Source organism: Hemitrygon akajei, chromosome 14 (genome assembly GCF_048418815.1).
Source record: "Hemitrygon akajei chromosome 14, sHemAka1.3, whole genome shotgun sequence".
Lineage (NCBI taxonomy): Eukaryota > Metazoa > Chordata > Chondrichthyes > Myliobatiformes > Dasyatidae > Hemitrygon > Hemitrygon akajei.
This window is the reverse complement of record NC_133137.1, coordinates 61,161,628-61,187,984: the sequence shown is the minus strand read 5'-3', so window position 1 is coordinate 61,187,984 and position 26,357 is coordinate 61,161,628. Positions and strand designations below refer to the sequence as shown.

Here is a 26,357-nt window from a genome sequence, read left to right as displayed (position 1 = left end):
TTGCGTGTGGGGGTCTGGGGTTCAGGTCACTGTGGTGACGGCTCGGTAGGGGTCTTGGGCTGGACCCCTCACATTTACATTACATCACAGACATCTCCCGATGAGAGTGACGAGAACAATTAGAGTCATGGCGGCTTGGACATCATCAGTATTAACAAGGTCTGCACGAGTAGTTGGGGGACCAGGACCATCTGCCTAAAAATTGGCTATTGGAACAAACCATAAATGGACAAGACTGGATTACGTGGAATTAATGGAATGCCTCTTTAATAGCAACCCACATGAACGAGGATACATCAAGATCCTGTGGGGACTCTGGCAACAACACAGATCGCTGTCCACATTCACAGAAAAACAACTGGTTATCCAGCAATCAAACATTGGCAACAGAGGATTGCTTTCACATCTTGAAAGGGAAGATCACGATGCACCACAGCTACATCGCCGCAGATCCGAGCCAATCAGGAAACACAAGTTCAAACCCCACCTCCACAACTCACAGATGGCGGAAAAGTAATGACATCACCTTGTACACGGGAAATGCAAGTTCGATCGTCACCACAGGGAATATCGGTGCTGGCTGCTGCAGTCAGAGAGAAGATCATTGCTAAACTGGCGACTGTTAATCAACAAACTAGGCTCCCCAGACTTCGTGATGAAATTCCATCAGACAGCATGCTAGAAGCAGCCAATGAAGCACTACTCACCATTGCAACCTCCAACATGACTGAAACCTATAACCTGATATATTCACTGGCAGCTGCAGTCCTAGAAATGCTGGGCTGTAAAATGAAATACAAAGAAGAGTGCTGTTATAACCCCCACCACCAGAGATGGCAACTGGAAGCCAAGATGAAAGCCACAAGGGTGGAGGTCAGCAGACTAACTAACTGAGCTGCAGAAAGGTGGGAAGATCAAAGACTCATTTCTGCTACTGAAGAAGTATGGAGACATGCCCATAGCTGAAGCCCTAGAAACTGCCAAGCAATTGTTAACAGCTAGGGCTACCAGACTGCAGATATATATTAAAGATGCAGAGGCCTAATGAATAAATGCACTATGCAATATGGTAGAAAGAAGCATAACACCAGGGCCCAATCAATGGCTGACAGACGTACGATCAAGCCTCTGCAATCTCCCAGCGGAAGAACCAGTCAACATCACAGCAGCAGATGTCCAGCAATGAGTAGCAAGTGTGAAGATCTGGACATCACCAGGGCCTGACATGATCCACCCCTATTGGCTGAAGAAACTAACAGCATTACACATACACTGGGAGCTCAAATGAACCAGCTGCTTGAAGCAGGCTCCCACCCTGACTGACTAACTCGAGGAAAGACAGTACTCATAATGAAGGGTCCTCACAAAGGAGCTACAGCATCAAACTGCTGGTCTATAACCCACCTGTCAACAACATGGAAGCTTCTATCAGGCATCATAGCCACCAAGCTGAAGGAACACGTGTGTAAAGTCCTGAACCCTGCTCAGAGGGGGGTTGGTAATGGAACCAGAGGCTCCAAGTACCAACTGCTGACAGACAAAGCAGTCATGTGAGACTCCAAGACCAGGCAAACCAACCTAAGCACAGACTGGATTGACTACCAGAAAACACACGACTCAATGCCCCACACATGGATTCTGGAATGCTTGTCATTGTACAAAGTCAACAAGACCTTCATCAAGAACTCAATGGGCCTTTGGAGGACAATGCTAGAAGTTAACTGACAGCCAATAGCACAAGTGACCATCAGATGTGGAATATACCAGGGTGATGAACTATCCCCACTGCCGTTCTGCATGGGCTTGACCCCCCTCAGCCAGATCATCTCAGAGAGTGGGTACGGGTACAGGTTCGGGAGTGGAGTGACCAACAGTTGCTGGAATTATGTACACTTGTGCTTAGGATGTATTGAACACTCCCAAGTCCAATTGGGCCATTGAAGAGACCAGGCAGCACTCCAGCAATGTTCAGGCACAATTACTTATTTCAACAATCAGGAACTGTTGGACAAACTCAGCTGTCAGGGGATCTGAAGACTGCGACATAATGGTAGAGAGAGGTCATGGTCTTGACCACGATTGTTCTTGGCAATTTTTTCTACAGAGGTGGTTCGCCATTGCCTTCTCCTGGGCAGTGACTTTACAAGACGGGTGACCCCAACTATTATCAATACTCTTCAGAGATTATCTGCCTTGTGTCAGTGATTGCATAACCAGGACTTGTGATATGCACCACCTGCACCTATGGCTTCACGTGACCTTGATCGAGGGGATAAGAAGGTGCTCACTTTGCCCAAGGCAAAGGGAAGGAGCGCCTTACACCTCCTTTGGTAGAGACGTATCTTCACCCTGCATCTGACCCTAAGGACCATGCTACACTAATCATTGACTTATCGTTATCCAGTGAGTACAATAAGTACTTGATGTTCTGTGCCTAAGTGCGTGAATGAGTGACAGCAGATCTTGTCACCAAGCCAATTCACATTACATCATGCCTATTAACCTCACATGTTGGTAACAAGTTAGGAAATAAAATCAGTGGAAACTTATTCCAACACACGAATGTTTATCAAGTAACGAATAACTAAAAGCATACTTGCTTTATCCTGCAAACTGGTTACATGTGAGCCATTTATTGCTGCCTATAACATCCCCACACTCGACAGATCTTGGAGTTTCTGCTCCAGCTCTGAATGCAACTCCGACACAGGATTCCTCGAGACTTCAAACCAGCCAAGGTCCTGAACACAAAATCTCCAGGAAATCCCTGAAGCACATGGTTAAAGCATGCACTTTCTAAAGCACCACTAAAAGCAAACAATACATTTCTGTCAGAACGTAGCAAAAATATTGCCCTTGCTACAGAAAATGCAAATTCCAATTGGAAGGCTCACCCTTGCAGCTCCAAAGGGCATAAAAAAACAAGGCACAGGCAACTCTGTATGAGGATTTGTTCAAATCTGCCTGACAGACTATTTCATTAGGCTCCTAACATGTCTGTTTCCAATTGGCAAGCTTTTTGCATATTTTTTCAATTAGTTCTCTCCCTTTTCATTACACAAGCACACAGACTCACACACATATACTCTTCTCGAAGATCCTGAAATTGATAAAAGGGGTGCTGGCCTCTGAAGATTCCTATACTAACCATCCTTCAACCGTGGATGTGGAAATTTTATGCTGTTTTTTTTGCATCTGAACACCACCTGGCAAACTATACAATCCTATATCCCACTGCGCTGGCATACAGAAATTCCCAACACAGAACAAACCACTAACTCACCTAGGCCAATGCAAACACCAGTTCCTCACTAGCTGAATCAAAGTAATTCTTATACAAACAGATTGAGGGTTAATTATTTCATCATCATGACTGCAGTTTGTGCACAAATGCTGTTGGTATAATTCACTACTGTCACAAAGTGCTGAAGGTATTAACACTTCAGTGGTTACTGTGTGTACCATCATCAAATACGTGTTCCAGACACTCCATTGCCCAGCAGTGTAGCAGTTTGCGCAATGCTATTACAGGTCAGGGCGTTCCAGAGTTCAAAGTTCAATTCCGGTGCCGTTCTGTAAGGAGTCTCTGTACCTTCTCCCCATGGAATACATGGGTTTTCTCCGAGTCCTCCTGTTTGCTTTCAGTGTCCAAAACACACCGGTAGGTTAATTGGTCATTGTAAATTGTCCCGTGTTAGGTTAGGGTTAATCAGGTTCCTTCAGGAGTTGTTGGCTCAAAGGACTGTAAGATAGATGGATACTTATTGATCCCAAAGGAAATTAGTGTCACAGTAGCATTACAAGTGCACGGCTATAAATATTAGAAGTAAGAAAGAATAAAATATAAATTACCTCATTCTAACTGGAGGGGGTCATCACTTCCCTGGCTATAGGTTGACTCATTATAAGAGCCTAAGGGCCGAGGGTAAGAATGACCTCATATAGCGCTCTTTGGAGCAGCGCAGTTGTCTTAGTCTGTTACTAAAAGTGCTCCTCTGTTCTGCCAAGGTGCCATGTAGAGGCTGAGAAACATTGCCCAGAATTGCCAGGACTTTCCATACAGTCCTTTGTTCTACCACAGACTCCAGTACATCCAATAGGAAGGACCTACACCACACTGTGTGACTAAATAAATAAATTAGCAGCTGCCAAACCCACAACCTCACCCACCACGGCAGACAAGGGCAGCATGTCACCACCAGTACGTTCCCCTCCAGAAAGAAAATCAAACCAGCTTGGAAAAATATTGTCAGTCATTCATCGTCACGGGGTCCAAATGCTAGATGTCTCTACCCGACAACAGGAGGCCCGCAGCAATACGAGAAGCCAGCCCACCATCATCTCCTCAAGGACAATTAGGGGTAGGCGATAAATGCTGGTCTTCTCAGCGCTTTAGATCCCATAGACGGCATTGAGTATAGAATTCTCAGAAGCTTGCAAATATGAGTAGGTGAATTTGATACTAAAATTTATAATTTATACATAGAATATCAGACCAAAAGATTCAAAAAAATTATAAATCTGAAAACAGTCCAAAAAGCATAGAGACAAGAATGATACTGGAAAGACTTGTACTGGAGTTCCAAAGGCCAGGAGACAATTTGAACCAAGATCAAAATAGCTGTGATCTTAGGGGCACCTATTTATTCTGTCATCAATTTTGTTATCAAGGGAGACAATTTGTAAAGAGCCAGCTGTGAGAAACAGCAATGAAATACTGTTAAGTGAGTACAGGTACTACTTTTGGTGATTTTCATTTAAGGATGTATGATAAGTAAGACAATTAAGAATGTTCCTCACTTCCATTCAGATAGAGGTGTGAGATCTTTCACATTCACCTGGGAGGGCTGAGGGGAGCAATATTACACAGCATATCAAAATAACCATAGCAATATTAAAGTCGGCCTATATAATGTGCTCAGTTCTCTGGGGTGGGACTTGAATCCATCACCTTCTGACTGAGAGGCAAGAGTGCTGCCCACAGCCAAGAATGATTTATATCACCAAATCACTTTTAAAATTATGGCACATTTTGAGAGAACAAATAGGGAAACTGTTTCTTCTGGGAACTCCACAATGAAGGGCCATCAATTTAACATCATGAAAAACGAGAGAGAGGCTGGGAGCATTTTTTTAAACCAACAAAACAAAGTTAAAAGCCTGGGACCATGTCGCCAAAGGCAGTGATTCAAAAATAAATATTTGCCATTTTAAGAGAATGCTCTGCGAGTGTGGGAAGCAGATGAATGTTGAATAGAACAGGGTAGTGGGATTAATTTTGATTAGTGCAGCAAATCACAAGTATTGATTATAAAACTTTATACTTCCATGGTTCAGAAACAAAATATACAGTCCCAGTGAGAACTGTGGGAAAAGAAAAGCTTTTAGAAGTGTTTTTTTTACAGAAATTAAACTAATAGGAACAGCCAGTCATCCTTTGCCCATCATTCGTTCCTAATTACCTGAACATTACAGCTTGAGACCTAGTCAGGAATGGGCGAGTAGTTGGTAGATACTTTGAAGCTTCTTGCTTAGGATACTTTTGACATTTAGTTGGTAGAAAATTATGCCTTTTCATACTTAAGGAAAATTAATAAACAATCTGAACAAACAGCCATCGTAATTCTTCCACACTGACCATATGCACAGTGGTCAACAATTAAAGTTGCTGCTCGGAGGTTATGAAACCAGAGTTCTGTCCCACATTAGGTATGGCTGTGTCATATATGCACATTCTCAGTGTGATCCACTGAACTCTCCTGGGCAGTCACGATTCGGTCCGTGGATTCCGCATTCCGGTTATTCCTTTTTCCCTTGTTTCGCTGGGCATCTTAATTGAGGCAGCCAATCCTCATTTCAGGCTTGCAACACAAATAGTTCAGGGGTCCAGCTATTCCTTTGCTGGACCGTCCCCATCAGAAACCCACACCAAGAAGCTCGGCATCAAAAGCTCATTCCAGGAAGCTCGCTACCAGAAGCACGTGACCTCAGCCAGTGTGGTAAGTCTGGACCATTATCGGAGCTACTGAGTATCGTGGATTCTAGGTTGCCTCTGTGTCCTGTGTCCCAGAAGGGTCCCGGCCCTGTGTCCAAGGTTGAGTCCCGGTCAGGCCAAGCCCGAGTTCCAGGTCAAGAGCCAAGTCAAGACCCAGGTACTGAGTCCCTGCCTAGACCCGAGTTCCAAGTCATGTCTCAAGTTCTCAGTCAAGTCCAAGTCCCAAGTCCTAGTCCAGGTTTTTTGGTTTGTTATTCTACGTTCATGTCCAGGTTGATATTTTGTCCTCGCTCTTTGACTTCCCTAGTATTCTTAATAAACATAGTCCTGTTCATACGACTTCAGTGTCTGTGTTTTGCATTTAGGTCCGCTCCCAACGCCCCCTTGTGACACAGGCATTTCATTTTCTTCCCACTTCACAAAGACTACCTGGTTTTGTAGATTAATTAACTATTGTAAATTACCTCCTACAGTTAAGAGTGAGGAGTCAGAGGAATATAAAAGGGAATCTGTTACACTGGACAGCCTTTTTTTTTGAACAAGTTGCTTCCACAGAATTTTTCCTTTTTGGTTATGATAGACCTTGAGGCTGAACACAATTACAGTTTCAGACTACTTACATCATGTAAGAATTTAGAGAAACAAGAAATTAACTTTTAATGAATAGAATGTGCTTAATTGCATAATGATGCTGACACTGCAATAGTTCAACTAACCTAAACATGTTTTGTTGATGATTTTCAGTGTCTGGGGTTTCTCTCTCAAGTGTCCAACAATAGCCAGCCAGCACTGACGGACTTCAGTAATCCTGATACAGTTTCTCTATGACTGCAATGTTCTGGTGAAGCCTTTCACTGACAGCAGCAAGATTTGCAGGGAAGTAGTCTAAATGGGAATGCAAAAAATGAATCTTTAGTGACATGTTGTACATCACGGTTTTGTAAGCTTGAAGTACGTTGTGAACTAGCTGCACATAGTCTGGTGCGCTCTGGTTGCCAAGAAAATTTTCAGTAACATCCCTGAATGCCTTCCATGTGATCTTCTCCTGTCCCACTGGAAGATCCTCGAAATGCCTGTCCTTGATAACCCGTTTGATTTGTGGATCAATAAAAATGCCTTCCTTAATCTTAGCACCAGTTATTCTGGGAAACATCCGTCTCAGATATCAAAATCCTCTACGGAAATTTTTGAGCGTGGTGACAGCATATTCCATCCTTGTAGACTTGAACCCAGTAATTCTGCTTTTGTGGTTTGACAAACCCAGTCTCCGACCAGGTCATTTAACTCAGATTGAGTTATCAGATGAGGCTCACTCAACATAAAGGGTTCAAAATCTGTATCAGTATCAGTTTCATTTTCCATTCCTGGCTCGTGCATCGTGGCATCTCAGTCTGCCTCCTCTAGACTCGATATCTCTAGTAGCTTTGGTACTGAAATGTGGTACAGATCTCATGGCTGAAGGGAGATTTAATCGATTTTGTTTTGTTGTTCTTTCTGTTTTTAACAGAGAAGTCAGACATATTGGTCAGACAGAAGTAGCAGTCTGTCACATGATCCTTCTGCTCTTGCCGTATCATCAGGACTGACTTCCGAGTATCTCTGAGCCAAGCTCCAAGATCAACAGCGTGAGTTACACAAAAAATATGAGAAGCCCAGGCTTTGCCCTTGTCACCAGTAAGTAGAGCTCACTGGCTTTCTTAATAAGAGAAATCATGATCCATCTTTGAGATTTAAGCTTATGCTCGCCACAAATATAGGAGAAAGTATCGCGGCTGTTGCAACATTGACAAGGCATTTTGCTGTCACAAATACTCCTGAAAATATAATTACTTTATTATAATGAGCACACACAATATGCTATAGGTGCAGAGCTTGTGCATCAACGTGATTGCAATCTGATATACGTGTAAACGCAATGCATGGAACAGTGTGTGCGTGATACTTTTATAGCCTTTCTAAAACCTGTCCTGCCATGCAGCGTCAGCCCTGCCTAAACATGCCTGGACAAGATAGACAACCTTTCAGTTTACATTGTGGGCAACATTTTAATTGAATTGAAATAACAAATAGAGGCGATTTCACAAAAATGGTGCGTGATGGGGAAATTTCATGGTGATTTTCATAATCAGTGGCCCAAAATCCAGAAGGTACACCCAAAAGTATTCAGGAAGCAAAATCTTTGTTGTCCAGTGTTACCAGGGAAATAAGTGGGAGAAGGAGTTTGATGGGATTGCTCACTGTAGGTTTTAATGTACGTATGACAAATAAAGCTAATCCTTAAAAATCTTTAGATAATATATTTTAGTGATTCTGAATGACAAGTAACTATTGACCAGATCATGTTTGTTATTATTTGGAAACTCATTCTAAGAGCATGAGATTGTGCACTCATCTATTGAGTGGGACCTGAAACAATGAGCCCACTGACTCAAAGGCAAGATGCCACCTCTGCTGTCTTACATTACTGTGACAGCTACATAAAAAACTAGTAAGAGAAAGTCACTCAGCCCTTGCACTTGCTCTGCCCTCTGTAGCATTACAGCTGACCTTGTATCTCGGCACCATTTTTCTAAACTAATACTCATCCTTTAATTCCTTTAACCCAAAATTCTACTAAAATCTGCACTCAAGTTAGCCTGCACAGCCTATTTGAGCAAATATTCCAGTGATGCAATACCCTCTGGGTGAAGAAACATCTTTTAATCTGAATGGCCAATGGTTGTTTTGAGCCTTGTTCTCAATAACCGAGTCAGAAAATCATCATCACTGCCTCTTACCTTTTCAATCCCAGCAGAATTTCAGTCAGATCAAAGTTCAAAGATCAAGTTAAGTTTATTTTCAAAGTACATATGTGTTACCATATGCAGCCCTGAGATTCATTTTCTTGCAGGCATACTCAATTAAATTACTAAATACTAAATTAAACCCAAATTTAGCTGATCAATGTTTCCAATGTAATCAAGAAATTGGTACTTTTTTACACTCTACTTGGTCTTGTTTTAAAATTCAACCTTTTTGGACAAATTTAAGAATTTTATTGGAATAAATTTTTGGAACACAACTTCCACATAATCCAACATTATTTTTACTAGGCGATATTGAAAGGATAAAACCGATATCCAAACTGAATAAATATCAGAAAGAATTCATAAAAATTGCATTGGCAGTAGCCAAAAAGGCTATTGCAGTTACTTGGAAATCGGATTCATACTTAAGTATAGATCGTTGGAAGAATGAAATTTTTAGCTGCATTCCACTTATAATTTAAGAGATAAATATGAAATATTTCTGAAAATTTGGCACCCTTATTTACAAAAGATAGGATTAAATATATAGATGCTCCAAAGATAAAATTATTGGTTATCTGGGGAAAGAAATATATATACTAAAGCTATTATGAACTCCATGGAGCATGTGGGGATCTTCCGATATCCAGGCACTCTTTCTTTCTTTCTTTTTTCTTCTCTTTTTTTTCTTTTCTATAGGGATATGTTAGGGGGGAGCGGTTAAGGGGAGGGGGAAGAGTTGATAATTTTTTTTTATAATTTTTTTTCTTTCTGTAACCTATTTGAAAATTCAATAAAATAAATTTAAGAAAAAAAGAATATAAGATGAAGAGTCTTTAAAAGTGAATCCATGGGTCACAGGAACAGTGCAATGATGGGGCAAGTGATGTTATCCCCTCTGGTTCAAGAACCTAATGGTTCAGGGCAATGTTCCTTCTGATTCGTAATGACCAGTGTGTGCAAAGATCTTGTGCTGTGCAATTTTTTGCCCTCTGACAACAACACATGCAACTGAATTTTAAGTGGAAGCAAACCTGAAGCTATTCTAAGGATAATAAACTACCAATTCCAGTTTGTTGTTCACTGTTTAAAAGAAATAAAATAACACACATCAATATATCTTATTTTTCATACATTGTATAACAATACACACAGATAATACAAGTTTCTGAATTGTACTTGTGTATTTCTCTTAAATGTACATTCCTGACCTCATGAGCTTTCAGTGTATCAATTTCTACTGTTTCATTAAACCATTCCCCTTTAAAATGATATGCAGCCAAATCATCACAAACTCCATGTTGCCAACACCGTCTACATTAGAAACCATAAAAGGAAATGTGACTGTGAACAATCATGAAATATACTTAACATGCCAACCTTTTGTGCGCAGTTTAAATTCCTTTGTGCACCAGTCACAAAAGATGAGCGTACGTGCACACAGGCGCACACCTTAAAGGGAACATTTACAGGGTAATAACTGTTCCTGAACCTGGTGGTGTGGGTCCTGAGGTTCCTGTAGCTTCTTCCTGATGGCAGCAGCAAGAAGAGAGCATGACCTGGGTGGTGGAGGTCCTTGATGATGCGTGCTGCTTTCCTGCAACAGCACACCTTGGAGCTGTGCTCAGCGGTAGAAAGGGTTTTACCCATATGGACTGGGGCATATACACTACTTTTTATAGGCTTTCCCGTTCAAGAGCATTGGTGTTTCCATATCAGGCCATGAAGCAAGCAGTCAAGGTACTCTCCACCACACAGCTACAGAAATTCGTCAAAGTTTTAGATGACATGTTGAATCTTCGCAAATTTCTAAGAGGCACTGTTATGCTTTCTTCATAATGGCACTTACATGCTGGTTCTAGAGCAGTTCCTCTGAAATGATACACTAAGGAATTTAAAGTTGCTGACTCTCTCCACCTTTGATCCTCCGGTGAGGACTGGCTCCTGGACCTCAGGTTTCCTCCTCCTGAAGTCAATAATCAGCTCCTTGGTCTTGCTGACATTGAGTGAGAGGTTGTTATTGTAGCTAGATTTTCAGTCTCCCTCCTATATGCTGAGTCGCCACCACCTTTGATTTGGCCAACTACAGTGAACATCAGCAAACTTTAATACAGTCGGCCCTCCTTATCCGCGGGGGACTGGTTCCGGGACCCCTCGCAGATACCAAAATTCACGGATGCTCAAGTCCCTTATTCAACCTGGCTCCATGCGCTGGACCTTAGGACCCAGCGGAACCCCAGACCTTATTTAATCTGTCTCAGTGCGGTGGACATTAAGACCTGGCGGTAGAGATCTGAATCCGCAGTGTTTCTGTTCACGAAAATAATCATGAACACGATTGAAAATAAAGTGGAAATAATAAAGCGATCCAAAAGAGGTGAAGCGCCATCGGTCACTGGAAAAGCGTTAGGATACGTCGATCAACGATCGGAACAATTTAAAAAGGATAAAGTGAGAAAGGCTCTGCCCCAATGAAAGCTACATTTATTACTAAGCAACACAGTGGTTTAATTATTGGGTTTTGGGGTTTTGGGTTTTTGATCCTCCACATCAACCCGGCATGGTGGAGAGCGGACTAGGGAGCGATCTGTCCCGAGTCCTGAAAACTTCCATTCCCGAGCCCAGCGCTGAAACATACGTTCTTAAGTGTTTTATATGCATAGAAAGGTAAAATATACACTAAGGCAAACGTTTGACTAACTGACGCTAAATAATACCAGATGTACCTGTTCCGACTTACTTAGTAAGAGAACTTCCGATTTTTTCCGATCCCGATCCACAATAATCCACGCACATCCTCCCGTATACTTTAAATGATCTCTAGATTACTTATAATACCTAATACAATGTAAATGCTATGTAAAATAGGTGTTATACTGCATTGTTTAGGGAATAATGACAAGAACAAAAAGTCCGTACATGCTCGAACAAGTGCTGGAAGAGCACCTCCGGGTTTTCACGATTCGCGGCTGGTTGAATTCACGCGTGCGGAATTTGCGGATAAGGAGGGCCGACTGTATGGCATTGCAGATGTGCTTAGCCTAACAGTCACAAGTATAAAGTGAACAGAGCAGGGGGCTAAGCACACAGCTTTGTGGTGCTCCTGTGCTGATGGAGATTGTGGAGGAGATGCTGTTGCCAATCCATACAAGGAGGTATTGAGGCCAAGTTTGTGAAGCTTATTGATTAGTTTTGAAGGAATGATAGTATTGAATGCTGAGCCGTGGTCAATGAAGAGCATCCTAATGTTTGCAACTACACTGTCCAAATGTTCCAGGGTTGAAAGAAGAGCCAATCTGCTGTTGACATTTTGTGATGGTAGGCAAATTGGAGTGGATCCAAATTAGTTCTCAGGCAGGAGTTAATATGTTTCATCACCAGCCTCTCTAAACACTTCATCACAGAGGATGCAAATGCTACTGGGTGATAGTCATTGAGGCAGGTTACTAAGTTCTCCTTAGGGACTGGGATAATTGAAGCCTGCTTGAATCAAGTGGATACCTCAGACCGCCAAAGCAAGAGGTTAAAGATATTGGTGAACACTACAGCCAGCTGACCATTTGGGCCAGATGCTTTCCATGAATTTACCCTCTTGAAGACTGCTCACGTCAACCTCAGAGATCTCAGGGTCATCGTGGGGGTGTTGGAGCTCGCGGAGGTATCTCCATAAAAGGCATTGAGCTCATCTGGGAGCAAAGCCTTGTTATCACATATGTTGCTTGGAATAACTTTGTAGGAGGTGATAGCATTCAAGCCCTGCTATAACAGTTGAGCATCCTTTCATGACTAAAGTTGAGTCCAGAAATGCCACTTTGCACATGACATGGCCTTCTGGAGATTGTACCTGGACCTCTTGTATTCCACCTGGTCGCCAGACCTCAATGCCACTCATCTGGCTCTCAGCAGAATACAAGTATCATGGTTCACCCAGGCCTTTTGGTTGGGGAAAGATCTGAATACCTTTGTGGGGGCACATTCATCAATGATTGTTTTTACAATATCCGTGACAACCTTAGTGTACTTATTCAGATCTTCTGCCGAGTCCTCGAACAAGGCCTGGTACACCAACTCAAAGCAATCTTGCAGCCACTCCTCTGCCTCCAGCAACTACCTCTTTGTTGTCCTAATCCCTGGAGCCTTGCTCTTTAGCCTCTGCCTGTATGGAGGTAGGAAGAGGATAGCCAAGCGATTAGGTTTCCCGAAACGCAGTCTAGGCATGGAACGGTAGGAATTCGTAGTACAGCAGTGGTTTAGTGTGTTGCGATCCCTAGTGCTGCAGGTAATATGTTGACAATTGACTGCTCATTCTTCTAAATTCTGCAGAATATCAAGCCAGCCTGCTTAATCTCTTCCGTAGGCCACACTCCTCCATACCGTGAATCAAACTTTCTTTAATGTCCAAAAGAACTACTGATCCATGCCTTGAATATACTTAGCAACTAAGCCTATGCAGTTCCACGCGTAGGCAAGAGGGTACACTTTCACGTGAGTTGGAGGCAGGCTATTAATACTGGAGGGGCCCCCTGTAACTTCTTTCCCCTACAGTACAATTCTATTCAACTGATCATTATGTTTTAATTCTTGCTGCATATAATAATGTTATAAAGAGTCAACTGCCTTCATTCTTTTCCCTTATCTAATGTACATTAATTTTATTTTTCATTGATTGGTTGCTATTTCCTACCTCAATACACTCATCAGCGTTTTGCTCTTAACAATGTGCCATCAAAGTTTCAATTCAAAACCATTAAAATTGCATTAGAATCAAAATCATTGAAAAAATCCCCAGTATGCCTCACTTTATAAAGGATCTATTCAATGTATTTCCTCTTGAGATTCCGTCACTCTGTGGAAAGACTGAAATGCTTCACAAACTAGCAGCAAGCAAGGCCATCGTAACTCCTGCACAAATTAACTAGCAAAAGGTTTAGATCACATTGATAGCTGTGGTGTATTACTAGGAAGTGGTACTTCAAAAACCATTCTGCCCAGGGTGGGAATTCTATATCCATTCCCTGAAGCCAAGTGGTAAAGCGCCGTCAAATGGGAAAGGCTATGCGGATCTTCAATGCAGATGAGCAGGTGGAGTTTCAGGTATGAAATTTACCATTTGGAATAATTTCTAATGAACACAGTAAAGTAATTCTGCCATATCATCTTCCTAAATATCCACACCTATCCACTATTAGCAACACAAGATTAATTTAAGAAATGTTGGTTACATAAAATAATACAGCAGATGAGCAAGCCCTTTGGCTCACAAAGTTGTGCCAAACTAATTTAATACATAACTAAAGTAATCCCTTCTGCCTAACAATGTCCATATTCTTCCATTATTTACACAATCATGAGTTTATTCAAGACCCTCAAGTGCCTGTTTTGCATTAGCCTTGACTACCATCCCTGACACCACATACTAAGCATGTGTCACTCTCTGTATCAAAAAAAACTTGGTCCAAACATCCCTAAACTTACTCCCTCTGACCTTAAATGCATGCCCTCAAGTACTAGGCATACTGATTCTGGGAAAAAGATACCAGTTGCCCATTCTACCTATGCTTCCCATAAACTTATAAACTTCTATTAGTTCTCCTGTCAGCCTCTGCTGCTCCAGAGAAAACTACCCCAGTTTATCTAACCTCTCCTTTTAGGCACCACGGTAGGGTAGCATAGGTGCAAAGGAACTTAGGAGTCCTCATGCAAGACTCCCAGAAGGTTAATTCACAAGTTAAGTCTGTGGTAAAGAAGGCAAATGCAATGTTGGCATTTATTTCAAGGGGAATAGAATATAAAAACAAAGAGGTAATGCTGAAGCTTTATAAGACACTAGTCAGGCCTCACTTGGAGTATTGTCAACAGTCTGGGCCTCTTATCTCAGAAAGGATGTACGTATTGTTATTAGAGATAGCCCAGAGAAGATTCACAAGGATGATGCCAGGAATGAAGGGGTTAACATATGAAGAGTGTTTGGCTGCTTTGGGCCTGTACTCACTGGAATTTAGAATAATATGTGGGGATCTCACTAAAACCTACCAAATGTTGAAAGGACTAGATAAGGTGGGTGTGAAAAGGATGTTTCTTCTGGTGAGGGTATCCAAAACTAGAGGGCACAGCCTCAAAACTGAGGGGCAATCTTTTAGAACAGAAGTAAAGAGTAACTTTATTAGCCAAAGAGTGGAGAATCTGTGGAATGCTCTGCCACAGACTGCAGCTGAAGCCAAGTCCGTGGGTATATGTAAAGCGGAAGTTGATAGATTCCTGATTGGTCGGGGCATCAAGGTATTTGGTGAGAGGACAGGTGTATGGGGTTAAATGGGGCCCGGGATCAGCCGCAATGAAATAGTGCAGCGGACTCGATGGGTTGAATGGCCTATTTCTGCTCCTATGTCTTATGGTCTGATCGTAACGGTAAGCGAAACGCTATTACAGCTTGGGGCATTCCAGAGTTCACAGCTTCAATTCGAGTGTCATTCTTCATTAAGTCTCTGTCCGTCCCCCCCCATGGAATGCGTGGGTTTCCTCCCACAGTCCAAAGACGTACTGGGGAGGCTAACAGGGGGTTGGTTTGAGTTCAGGGATAATGGGGGTGCTTGGGACAACACGGTTTGAAGGTCTGGAGGGACGTACCCCGCACTGTAGTACTGAATAAAGCACAGGCTCTCTAATCCAGACAGCTTTCTGGTAAACCGCAACCAGTGGAAACCAGGTGACCCCCTTAATGACACTTGGCAGTCTTTGAACAAGGTACCAGGAGAAAACTAGTGATAACTGGGAGCAGAGAGTGAAGTCCGTTCTGTCTGTCTGACAGCACCGTGGTCAGTCCTCCGTACACTGTACAAATATGCACTACAAGGCAACACCCTACAGACACACAGCAAGAATCTGGAGGATCATCACCCAACTTCTCAAGACGTGTAGAAACAACTGCTTTCATCAGATAGATATTAATTTTTCTTATTGGGGGACACGAAGTGAAAGTGAGGATAATTTATAATGAGCTTTTTTTGTGGTTTTCGCATACTTTCCTCCCCCCCCGATAAAAATCAGCAAGTCAGGAACTTTTCAGCTGGTCATCTTCTTACCTGGATTAGAGTGTTCCAGGTACCTGGAGAGGTTGATTTCTCTGGAGACTAAAGGGAGAATTTTATTAAATGATGCGAGGCAGAAATAGAGCAGACAGAGTCCTTTACCGAGGGTGGTCCTTTCAAATACTAGGGGCCATAGGTTGAAGGTGAGAACGCAACAGTTTAAAGGAGATAAGCAGGGAATGATTTTTTTTTCACAAACCCAGAGAAGTAGGTGCCCAAAGCTTTAAAAGATGCTCTTCAAAGTAACCACTAACTCCTGCTTGCATGTATTCATATAATCTTCACTGAAGCACAGTGCTGGAAGTCTTTAATGCTTCACTATTCCAGTGTCACTGCTACTGCAGTGTGGTGCTGGGATCTGTGAATGATGCTATTCTTCCTACAGCTGCCAACTTGTCAAGTGTTTGCATTTTTATAGGGACCATTTCAGTGCATGCTGTAAAATTCAAACACGCTACATGATAAATGAATTGCAAAGAGAAGAGACTCTACAGATACTGGAAATCCAGAGTAATGCACACAAACTGCTGGAGGAACTCAGTGTGTCAGGTTGCATCTTTACGCAAATAGGTCACAACCTGATTTAACCTAAGCCAACCACCATCTTCAGAATTTTCTATTCCCTTGACTTTGCAGCTTGTTTACACAAGGGTTTGATTATTCATGCATTCATCTGCCATCCACTATCTCTGAAAACTTGATGATGCCAGATTCCTACTGCTGGGGCTGGGAAGCAGGACTATAGCCGCCTTATCTGAAGTTTGAAGTCCGGTCCTGGTTTTTGATCTGGTGTGGGAAGCTGAGATGTGAGTGAAGGTCAGTATGGAAGTCCCGACAGACACCTAGACACCTCCAGTCAACTGGAGAGTTATTTACTGCAGTCCATTTTCCTGCCTAATAGAAGAACTCAGAAAGATGGGCATGTTACGTCCAACTCCCAACTTTCAACCCATGTGTCAAAAATAAGTAATTCATCGTGTAATTGGGGCCAGGATATGGGACTTGATCTCAAGGACCCTAGATTAAAATACTTACCGCACTGACCGAAACGGAAGATTTCACTGCCGAAGAAAATAAACATCTTCAAAAAAAACACATAAATACCGTACACCTTTTCTCTCATAGGGAGCATCAAATCAAAGTGGGTATACATTTGTCAAATTTCATTGGATAAAGTGGCAGGTCGAAACTATGGAGAAAGCAACCACTTGGTGTAAGAATTTAACTTTCCAACACTTGCTCTCAGATCGCGCGTTAACGTTACATAACCTATAAAGTACACAGCGGTTTATAATTTATAAAGAGATTTTTCATTTGCTCATATCAAAAAGATCAGCGCGATTTCCAATCGGCAGTAGCTCAGTGACAACAATAAATACGCGTGCGATTCAATGAAATCTGCAAAGCCCCTGGAGAGGTGAGAAGACAAGCTGGTAATCCCTCTCGCCCACAGATGGTTGTCACTGATCTGACTTCACACAACCGGACCCGGCACTTTATGCCAACGCGGAGTGTAGTCTGTCAGTAACACTGCTCAAACATGCGTGGCCGGGAGCTACCGAGGAAGGAAATCCCGGAGAAATGATCAAAAATCCGCAGACATAAATATTAAAACAAATGGCCCCACCGTTGACATATTTACATTGTGACAGCGTATTTGCCTGTAACAGTGATTTACAACTAAGCGTCCACAAGAGAGAGCATGACACTGGGCGATAACTTGAAACAAACTGTCTTGGTTACAGATCGACTCCAGAGATCTGGCTTATTTTAGTTACCTGATTTGCCCACGCCTGCTCTCCCGAAGACGGCCAACTTCACCTCGGCACTCTTCGCCATGGTACAGCGACTGGTGAATTCAATCAATAAAGCAATTCGAGCCAAAGGCAAACTTCACCATCTCAGTCCCTGTGGAGAACGACCCCCTCAGTGTGGAAGGAAGGCTGCGGGTGGGAGGAGGGGAAAGGCGAAAGTTACTTTAAATTGACCATCTCATCAGCATCAGAAATCCTAACAAACCCGCAAAACAACTGACAGAATTCGCCCGGCTTGATCGCACTTGGTCACAGTAGCGTGGCACGTTCAAGCAGTGGGAATGTTTTGAAAATGCCCATCACTGTAAATGCTGTGGTGACTAACGGTATCACCGGCAGATTGCAATCGGGGGTCTTTTCAATTCAACCAGTGCACTGCAAAGCGATTGCAATTTGCAAGCTTTTTCGAGCATTGACACCGGCAGGGGAAGAGGAGGCGAGGCAGGGTATAACCGAGAGGGACGGGGGAAGGGGAGGGGGGGGGGGGTCCGCTCAACTCTGCATCCAGCAGTTCTTAACGCTGTATGTTTGGAAACGGGGATAGACTTGCTGCGAGACTCGAACCCCACTGTTGCATCCAGCCACAGCCCGGCCTCACTGGCGGAGTCGCCGTCTACGGATACTTTTTTTTTGCCCCTGCAAGCACGAGAAAACCCACCCACTGCCGCTATCGTCCGTAATAACTCCTGCAGCCCCCCGCGCGTCTCATCCGCTGCAACACTCCAGTTCGGGACACAATCCTGTGTGGACTAAAGCTGCAAAATTTAAAATAAGCTGCACTCTTGGATTGCAAACGGGGGGCGGGGGGGGGGGGGCAGTTGCCTGCCTTTCAGCCAGTTAGAGGAGATGCGTCCACCGGCTGGGGTGGGATGTGCCATTGACACCGAGTAGCACCGCCCACTGTAGATCGGTTGCAAAGTGGGGACTGGATTTGTGCAGAAACGTGTACAGGATTGACAATGGCCAAAGACATAAAATAGGGAGGAATTCTGACGATCGCACGAGTACAATTATCCTTATATTCTATTTACAAAATCAGAGCTGTGCTTTCAGTTGCTGAAATCTGTTGTTTTCTTTCAATTATCGCTGGAGACTTTTTTTTTGATATATAGCGACCTTGGCATTCTCACCTCTTGAGTCAGAAGTATGAATGTTAAAGTCACATTCCAAAGACGTGAAGACCTCTCACCTCTCAGCAGTTCTGAGCCATGTTCCCAGAGGTGGCCTTTATCAGAACTGCGAAATCTATTACTGCTTTTCAGACAGATCTGAAGAATCCAGCGGCTCGGCTCTGGCTAATACACCTACCTCAAACAGGATCAGTGGGGGGGGGGGGGGGGGGGGGAAAGGTGCCTGGCTATTATAGATTATAAATGTAAGCGAATTGGCTGGAATTTTCTAATAAGGATCTGCCTAATTTTATTAATGACAGAAAATCGATTATCTTTTAAGTGTTTATTTAAATAATGAAATAAGTCGTCCAGGTTTTGCGCGCGAAGATCAATGAAGATGCAGCGAGTTTATGGTTTATCACTTTCTCTTCTTGGGCATGGGGAGGATTCGCTTCCACTCTGGTTTTGTAAGTTCTAGGGATCACTGTATCACCACGGGCTCTTCCACCAACGGGGCAGGGAGGCTCCTTCCGCCACTTCTGCTCCCAGTACACAGCTTCGAAATTCTCGATACCATTCCAAATGTATTATGATATTACAGTGTTGACAATACACTGGGTTTTGTGGTTCTGCTGTACCACCACAGGAGTAATTTGAGGAAGCCTTTGCACTTGGCAAAAAGCCACGCTCAAAGCGAGTGCAAGTCGGAGTGTACCCTATATCCCACTCATGTTGTTTTCGACAGCAGCTTCCTGCTGCCACGGTTGAATTAGCCATCATATTACTGCTGTGATTTAAGTGCTTGACTGAATTGCTGGGTCAGAGGATTTTAGCCCAAGTAACAGATCAAACACATACTCACTTGATCTGATGTAACTGTACGTGACTGAGGGAGAGTCACGATGCTCAAGTTACTACTTCCTCTGTGGTGAAATATTACATGGAACCCTGGACACGTTCACTGAAGAACGAGAGGGATGATTCCCTCACCCTGTACCACCAAAATAATGTTTTTACCTCATCACTATTTATGGATATTGCTGTCCATAAAATGGCGGCTATATCTCCTTGCAATTGTGCAGAACATCGGTGAGGCTGCACTTGGAGTATTGTGTACAGTTTTGAATACCCTGTTATTAAAGAATGTCATTAAGCAGAAAAGGCTGCAAAGAAGATTTGAAAGAATGTTAAGAGAGCCTGCAGACTTTTGAAATCCGGAGCAACACACACACACAAAATGCTGGAGGAACTCAGCAGGTCAGGCAGCATCTACAGAAATGAATAAACAGTCGACGTTTCAGGTCAAACCTTTCATCAGGAAAGGAAAGGGGAAGATACTGTACCAGGATAAAAGGATGGGAGAGAGGGGAAGGAAGACAAACTAGAAGGTAATAAGTGAAGCCAGGTGGGTGTGGGAGGGATGATGAAGTAAGAAGCTGGGAGAAGATAGGTGGAAAAGGCAAAGGACTGAAGATGAAGGAATTTGATAGGAGAGGAGAGTGGACCATGGGAGAATGGGAAGGAGGAGGGACACTGGGGAGAGGTGATAAGCTGAGGAGGAGAAGAGGTAAGAGGCCAGAGTGGGGAAGTGAAGAAGAGAGAAGCAGGAAGGGAAACAATTACCAGGAATTTGGAGAAATCCAGCATTTTGTAGTTTGACAGGATGTTACCTTTTTGTAAAGGCCTACATAAAGTCTAAGCATACTTACAGTTTTATAAAAGTATGTGTAGTATATGTCACCATATACTACCTTGAGATTAATTTTCTTGCACACATTTACAGAAAAGTAAAGTACAACAGAAATTATGAAAAACTAAACTAAACATAAACTAAGATTCTCATTGCGCAAATGAAAAATATAACTCTGAGAACATGTGTTGTAGAGTCCTTGGAAGTCTTACGTGAGACGTAGATAGGAGACTAAGGGTGGAACTTTATAGAGGTGTATAAAATCGTGAGCAGTATAGAGGGGGTGAATCCACACAGATTTTTCCCCTAGGGAAAGGAATCAAAAACTAGAGGCATGGGTTTAATGTGAGAGGGGAAAGATTTAAAAGGGACCTGGGTGATAACTTCTTCACTCAGAAGGTGGTAGGTAATTGGAATGAGCTGCCAGAGGAGGTAGTTGAGGCAGGTATAATAAGACATTTGAACAGGTTTGGATAGAAAAGGATTAGAGAGATATTTGCCAAATTTGGGTAAATAGGGCAAGGCTTAGGTGAGCAGGGACACTTTGGGCCTGTTACATAAGACAATAAAGCATAATTAGACCATTTGTCCCATCAAGTCTGTTCTACCATTCCATCAGGGCTGATTTATTATCCCTCTCAATCTCATTCTCCTGCTTTCTCCCTGTAACCTTTGCTGTCCTTACTATTCAAAAAGCTATCAAACTTCGCTTGAACTCAATAACTGTCTGCAGCAATGAATTCCTCAGATCTACCACCATCTGGCAAGAGAAATTCCTCATCTCTGTTCTAAAAGTTATCCTTCCATTCTGAGGCGGTGCCCGCTGGTCTTCAATTATTGGAAACAGACACTCCATGTCCACTTCTCAAGGTCTTTCAATAATCAACAAGTTTCAATGAGATCCCCCTCATTGTTCTAAACTCCTGTGAGTACAGGTTCAGAGCCATCCTCATGTGTTAACCCTTTCATATCCAGGATTATTCTTGCTAACTGCCTCTGGACCCTCTCCTGTCTGTGCTGTATTACTCTATGAGACTCCGTAGTGTAAGGTCATGGATTTGGCTCAGTGCATCATGGGTAAAGCCCTCCCAACCATTGAGCACATCCACATGAAACACTGTCATAGAACAGCATCCATCATCAGAGATCCCCGCCACCTAGGACACGCTCTTTTCTCACAGCTGCCATTAGGTAGAAGGTACGAGAGCCTCAGGATTCACACCACTAGATTTAAAAACAGTTACTACCCTACAACAATCAGGCTCTTGAACAAAGGGGTTAAATATACTCACTTGTCCATCCATTGAGATGTTCCCACAACCAACGATCAAACTTTAAGGACTCTTTATCTTGTTATTTCATTTTCTCATTATTTATTGCTAATTATTTATATTTGCACTTGCACAATTTCTTGTCTTCTGCACACCCTAGTTTCATTGATCCTGTTACAGATTTGCTAAGTATGCCCACAGGAAAATGAATCTCAGCATTGTATATGCTGACATATATGTATTTTGATAATAACATTTACTTTGAATTTTGAACGTTGATAACAGTGACTGTATGTATTCCAAAAGGGTTTCGTTAACTGTGCATCAATAGACTCATCGGGAATGCAAATCTATCTATCTTTTACCTTTTCATTTTTTAACTTCGACGAGAAGTCAGCAGAAGCAGGACATTGCAGGAGGTGTATCCATTTGGGTTACCCAGAAAAACTGGCAGTAGAACATTACAGTAAAAACTGGAATTTGATTGTAACCAAGGTGGAGCAGTGGAAACCTGACTGGATGAAGACTAACCAGTCAGAAGGGATGGACCACCGGGGTATGTATACTACTGGACTAGGCATCATCCCTGATGAAGATGGCAGAGTTTGTTATTGAACTATCAGTTACAATCAATACCTGTATCTGGCTAGAAGCCCGGGAAAAGTTTATTCATTATATACGCTGTGAAAGCACTAGATCCTTTTTTACATTATCTTCATATTTTTCAGCAGGCACACATGCAATGGAGGTAACTGTAATGATAAGCTGGGTACACTTTGTAACTGGTTCAAAGTCTAACATAAAATAGAAAATGTTCACCAAATACCAACATTGTAGGGACAATGGAATATCTAGGATCAGCTAAAGCCACTTTCGTCCAGCAAAGCACAGATTGCTCATAACCTTTTCAACATAATAATCTTTTACTGTCTGCTGTGCAATACCATAATTTACTGTTTAATTCCATCTGTAGTTGGAGCTTCAGTTTCCACTGCTCCTTTATGACAACAGCAATGAAGGCCGTATAAACTGGGACATAAATTAACTGAAGCTGCCAGTTGTTCATTTTGTTAATTTTCTACTTCAATCCTAGTTGTCTGTTTGATCAAAAAGAGAGGGAAGGAAATACTAACGTGGCATATTTTCAGAAGTCTACTGTTGCCAATTAGGGCCTGGTAATATCTGATTAATAGGTTTTTAAGGAAAGATTAAGCTACCATGGCAATTAGCTCACCCACTCAGATGTAGCTAATTCAATGACCGAGCAAAATAAAACTCTGCTACTATATCTTATCAAACTGGATGTTGCTGCAGTTATGACTGGATCTGTGTTGCTATTGTGATAAAACAACGTACAAAGCTGAAGTGCAGCCTAATCTAACACCTCCAGGGTGAAAACATCGACCGCTATAGAGAAAGGACAATCGTCACTCACTGCGGATTCTATTGGAGAGTAAATGTTACTCCCTTTTGATCCTACTTTACAGTAAGCATCAATCCTGCCACATTTCATTTGGCAGATCACCACCAATCCTTGCAAATGTCACCGGATGCAAACATTACTCCCACTGAATTACACTGGAGGGTGTACCTTGGCAGGTGTAGTCAACATTTTCTCAAGTATAATGGTAATTTAGGGGATAGAGTCAGTAAAGAAATCAGAGGTACGACAACAGTCATGTGCAACTTTACATATGGAAAGAACAAACCAAGTTAATAATAGTATTGTGGGCTATACTGCTCAAACTGGAATGCAGTAACTGAGTATGTGTTGGAAGTTTGTCCTGTCACAACACTGACGAAATAGCTAGAGCAGCATTTGAATTTCTGAGGCATCGCAGACTACAGATCAAGTGCTGGTAAATGGTGGGAGGGTATTTAATAGTTGGCATGGATAGAATGGACTGAAAGTCCTGTTTCTGTGTCAAATTACTCAATAGCTCCATGACTGTGTAGAGTCTCCTTTCTGGAATTGGGCACGAGGAGCCAACATGGGCACAAACTCTCCTAGAACAGGCATTGTGTGACAAAGTGCAGTTAGTTCATAATCTTGCTATGATTGGCTACAAGAGCTTAAGAGTGACCATAATATGATAGGATTCATCTTTCAAGTAGAAAAAGTGAAGTACTTCAACCTGAAACTGGAGCCGTAAATCTAAGTGTGGGAGTCATGTCTCTGTTCTCTATCTGTGTTGTGCATTTATTATGGTAACTAGTTACATTAGTGGGGGCGTGGTAAAAGCAAAGGGAATAAGTTGCGGATCCTTGCTCATTTTGTGGTAGTTTGTGGCTTGGGACCAGCAGAGGTCATGTCTTTACTGACCAATTAATATCACTTCAAGGTTGATGTTTGCTAATTGCTAATAAAGGATCGAAATAAGGAGTTTGATTCTGTGGAACAATCAGTGGAGCTGAGGGTGCGTCATGCAAGTATAACAACCCCATGGCGTTTGCAGGCTAATGGCAATTGTTTTGCTGCGATACTAAGCAGAGGTAACTACAGAGACATGAAGACTGGACATCGTCTCTACAACAGAGGAAGGTGGATACACATTGGCTAAAGAGTGAATGCAGGAAATACTTGAGTTACGTTTTCTTTTCTGGTACCAAAATACAGAAAGAAAATCAACTCATCCATGGCTCGAAATAAACTATCTAAGGGTAGTAAGAGATCCAAAGAGAAGGAATACAAAGCTGGCAAAAAAAGGAACAAATGAAGAGATTAGGAGCCGTTCAGCACGAAGGACCAAGGGACTGATTAAGGAAGCAGGAACAGAGCATGAGAATGAACTTGTAAAGAACATGAAAACAAGCTGTAAAAGCTTCTCCGAGCATATAAGGAAAAGATTAGTAAAACAGGTGTATTGAAATTATAGTCAGAAATATGAGAATTTATGGTGAAGAATGCTGTAATGTTACATCTTACATCCTGAGGATCCTGTTTAGAATTGTAGGGAATTGGTTATTATAAAGGACACAGATAATATCTGCAAGGTTTAGATATAGTCAACATAGATTATGAAATATGTGTTTGGCAAACCTGCTGGAGATGTTTGAATGTACATTTGGTGGAACTGATAAAGGAGAACAAGTTGATTTGGTACACGTGGGTTTTCAAAAGGTCTTTGATAAAGAGAACATTGTTTGAAATTAAAGTACATGAGATTTATGATAATGTACTGTCATAGACTGAATATTGGATGAGACAGAAACAGAGAAGATGAATAAATAGGTCTTTAGATGGTGACCATTGGGGTACAGCGGGGATTAGACCACAGATATTCACAACATCGCCGAATTGGATGAGGGAACCGAGCATTATATTTTTAGGTTTGTCAAGGATATGAAATTGAGTACAAGTGTGAGTTATGAGGAGGGTGCAAAGAAGTTTCACGGCAATTACAACAATTCAAGTGAGTTGGATTGATAGAGTGGAACATGGATTAAAAACTGAACTGCATCACTGCATTAAATAATAATAGATTAGGAAGCATTGATGTATTGACGGAAACGTGTACACTGGTTGCTAAAACAACTGCAGATACAGCAAATTATGAAGGTAAATGGTATATTGGAATTAATTACAAGATATTTTAAAGAACGAGGATGTCATGCTGAAGTTATATAGAGTCTTGGTGATATTACACATGGAGTATTGTGTGTAATTTTGATCTTATCCGAGGTTCATCAGATGTATTCCTACGATGGTAGTACGAAGAGAGTTAATGCTCCATCAAGTACCACTGGAAGGTAAACATTAATCCCATCAGAACTCACTGAGAGGGTGGGGAGATATCACTGATATCCCACCACATATCACTGAAGGGAAGATACTAATTCCACCAAATACCACTTTGCAACAAATATTGATCTAAACAAGTGCCACCCAAGAGTAATTATCACTCCCACCGATACAGCCCAAGAGTGAAAGTAAGTCCCATTGAACACTCTGAAGAGTTAAGCAGAGTTCCACGAGCCGGTTGTCATCAGAGGATCAGCAACTTCAAATTCTTCTGTGTTATTATTTCAGAGGACCTCTCCTGAGCCCAGCAAGTAAATGCAATTAAAAAGAAAGCACGGCAGCATCTCTACTTCCTTAGGAGTTTGCAGAGAATCAGAATGACATCTAAAACTTTGACAAACTTCTGGAGATGTTCAGTAGGGAGTATAGTGACTGGCTGCATAACGGCCTGGTTTGGAAACACCAATGTTCTTGAATGAAAAGCCCTATAAAATGTAGTGGACACAGCCCAGTCCATCATGGGTAAAGCCCTCCCCACCATTGAGCACATGTACATGAAATGCTACCACATGAAAACAGCACAGCATCCATCATTAGGGGCACTCCCCACCCCCCACCATCCAGGACATGCTCTCTTCTTGCTGCTGCCATCAGGATGAAGGTACAGGAGTTTGAGGACTCACACCACCAGATTCAGGAACAGTTACCACCCCTCAATTATTAGACTCCTGAAACAAAGGGGATTACTTCACTTGCCCCACCAGTGAAATGTTCCCACCAGGAATAGGTTAAGTTTTAAGGATTCTTCATCTCATGTCCTCAGTATTTATTGCTTATTTTTTTATTATTATAATTTCTT

General features: G+C 42.3%; 1 protein-coding gene across 2 annotated transcripts in view; it reads right to left on the bottom strand.

Moving 5' to 3' along the window:
- Window positions 1-18,470, bottom strand: part of rerg (RAS-like, estrogen-regulated, growth inhibitor) — a 61,920-nt gene extending 43,450 nt beyond the window's left edge. The window contains exons 1-2 of one of the 2 annotated variants that reach the window (XM_073066203.1): window positions 18,342-18,470; window positions 17,648-17,812 (exon numbers count right to left, since the gene is read on the bottom strand). In XM_073066203.1, the coding sequence (XP_072922304.1) occupies window positions 17,648-17,708 (61 nt within the window). In that variant the 5' untranslated portion in view covers window positions 17,709-17,812; window positions 18,342-18,470. Of the gene's footprint in view, window positions 1-17,647; window positions 17,813-18,180; window positions 18,255-18,341 lie in introns of those variants that run through there. The other variant, XM_073066204.1, reaches the window with a different exon arrangement.
- Window positions 18,471-26,357: the final 7,887 nt, after the last annotated feature.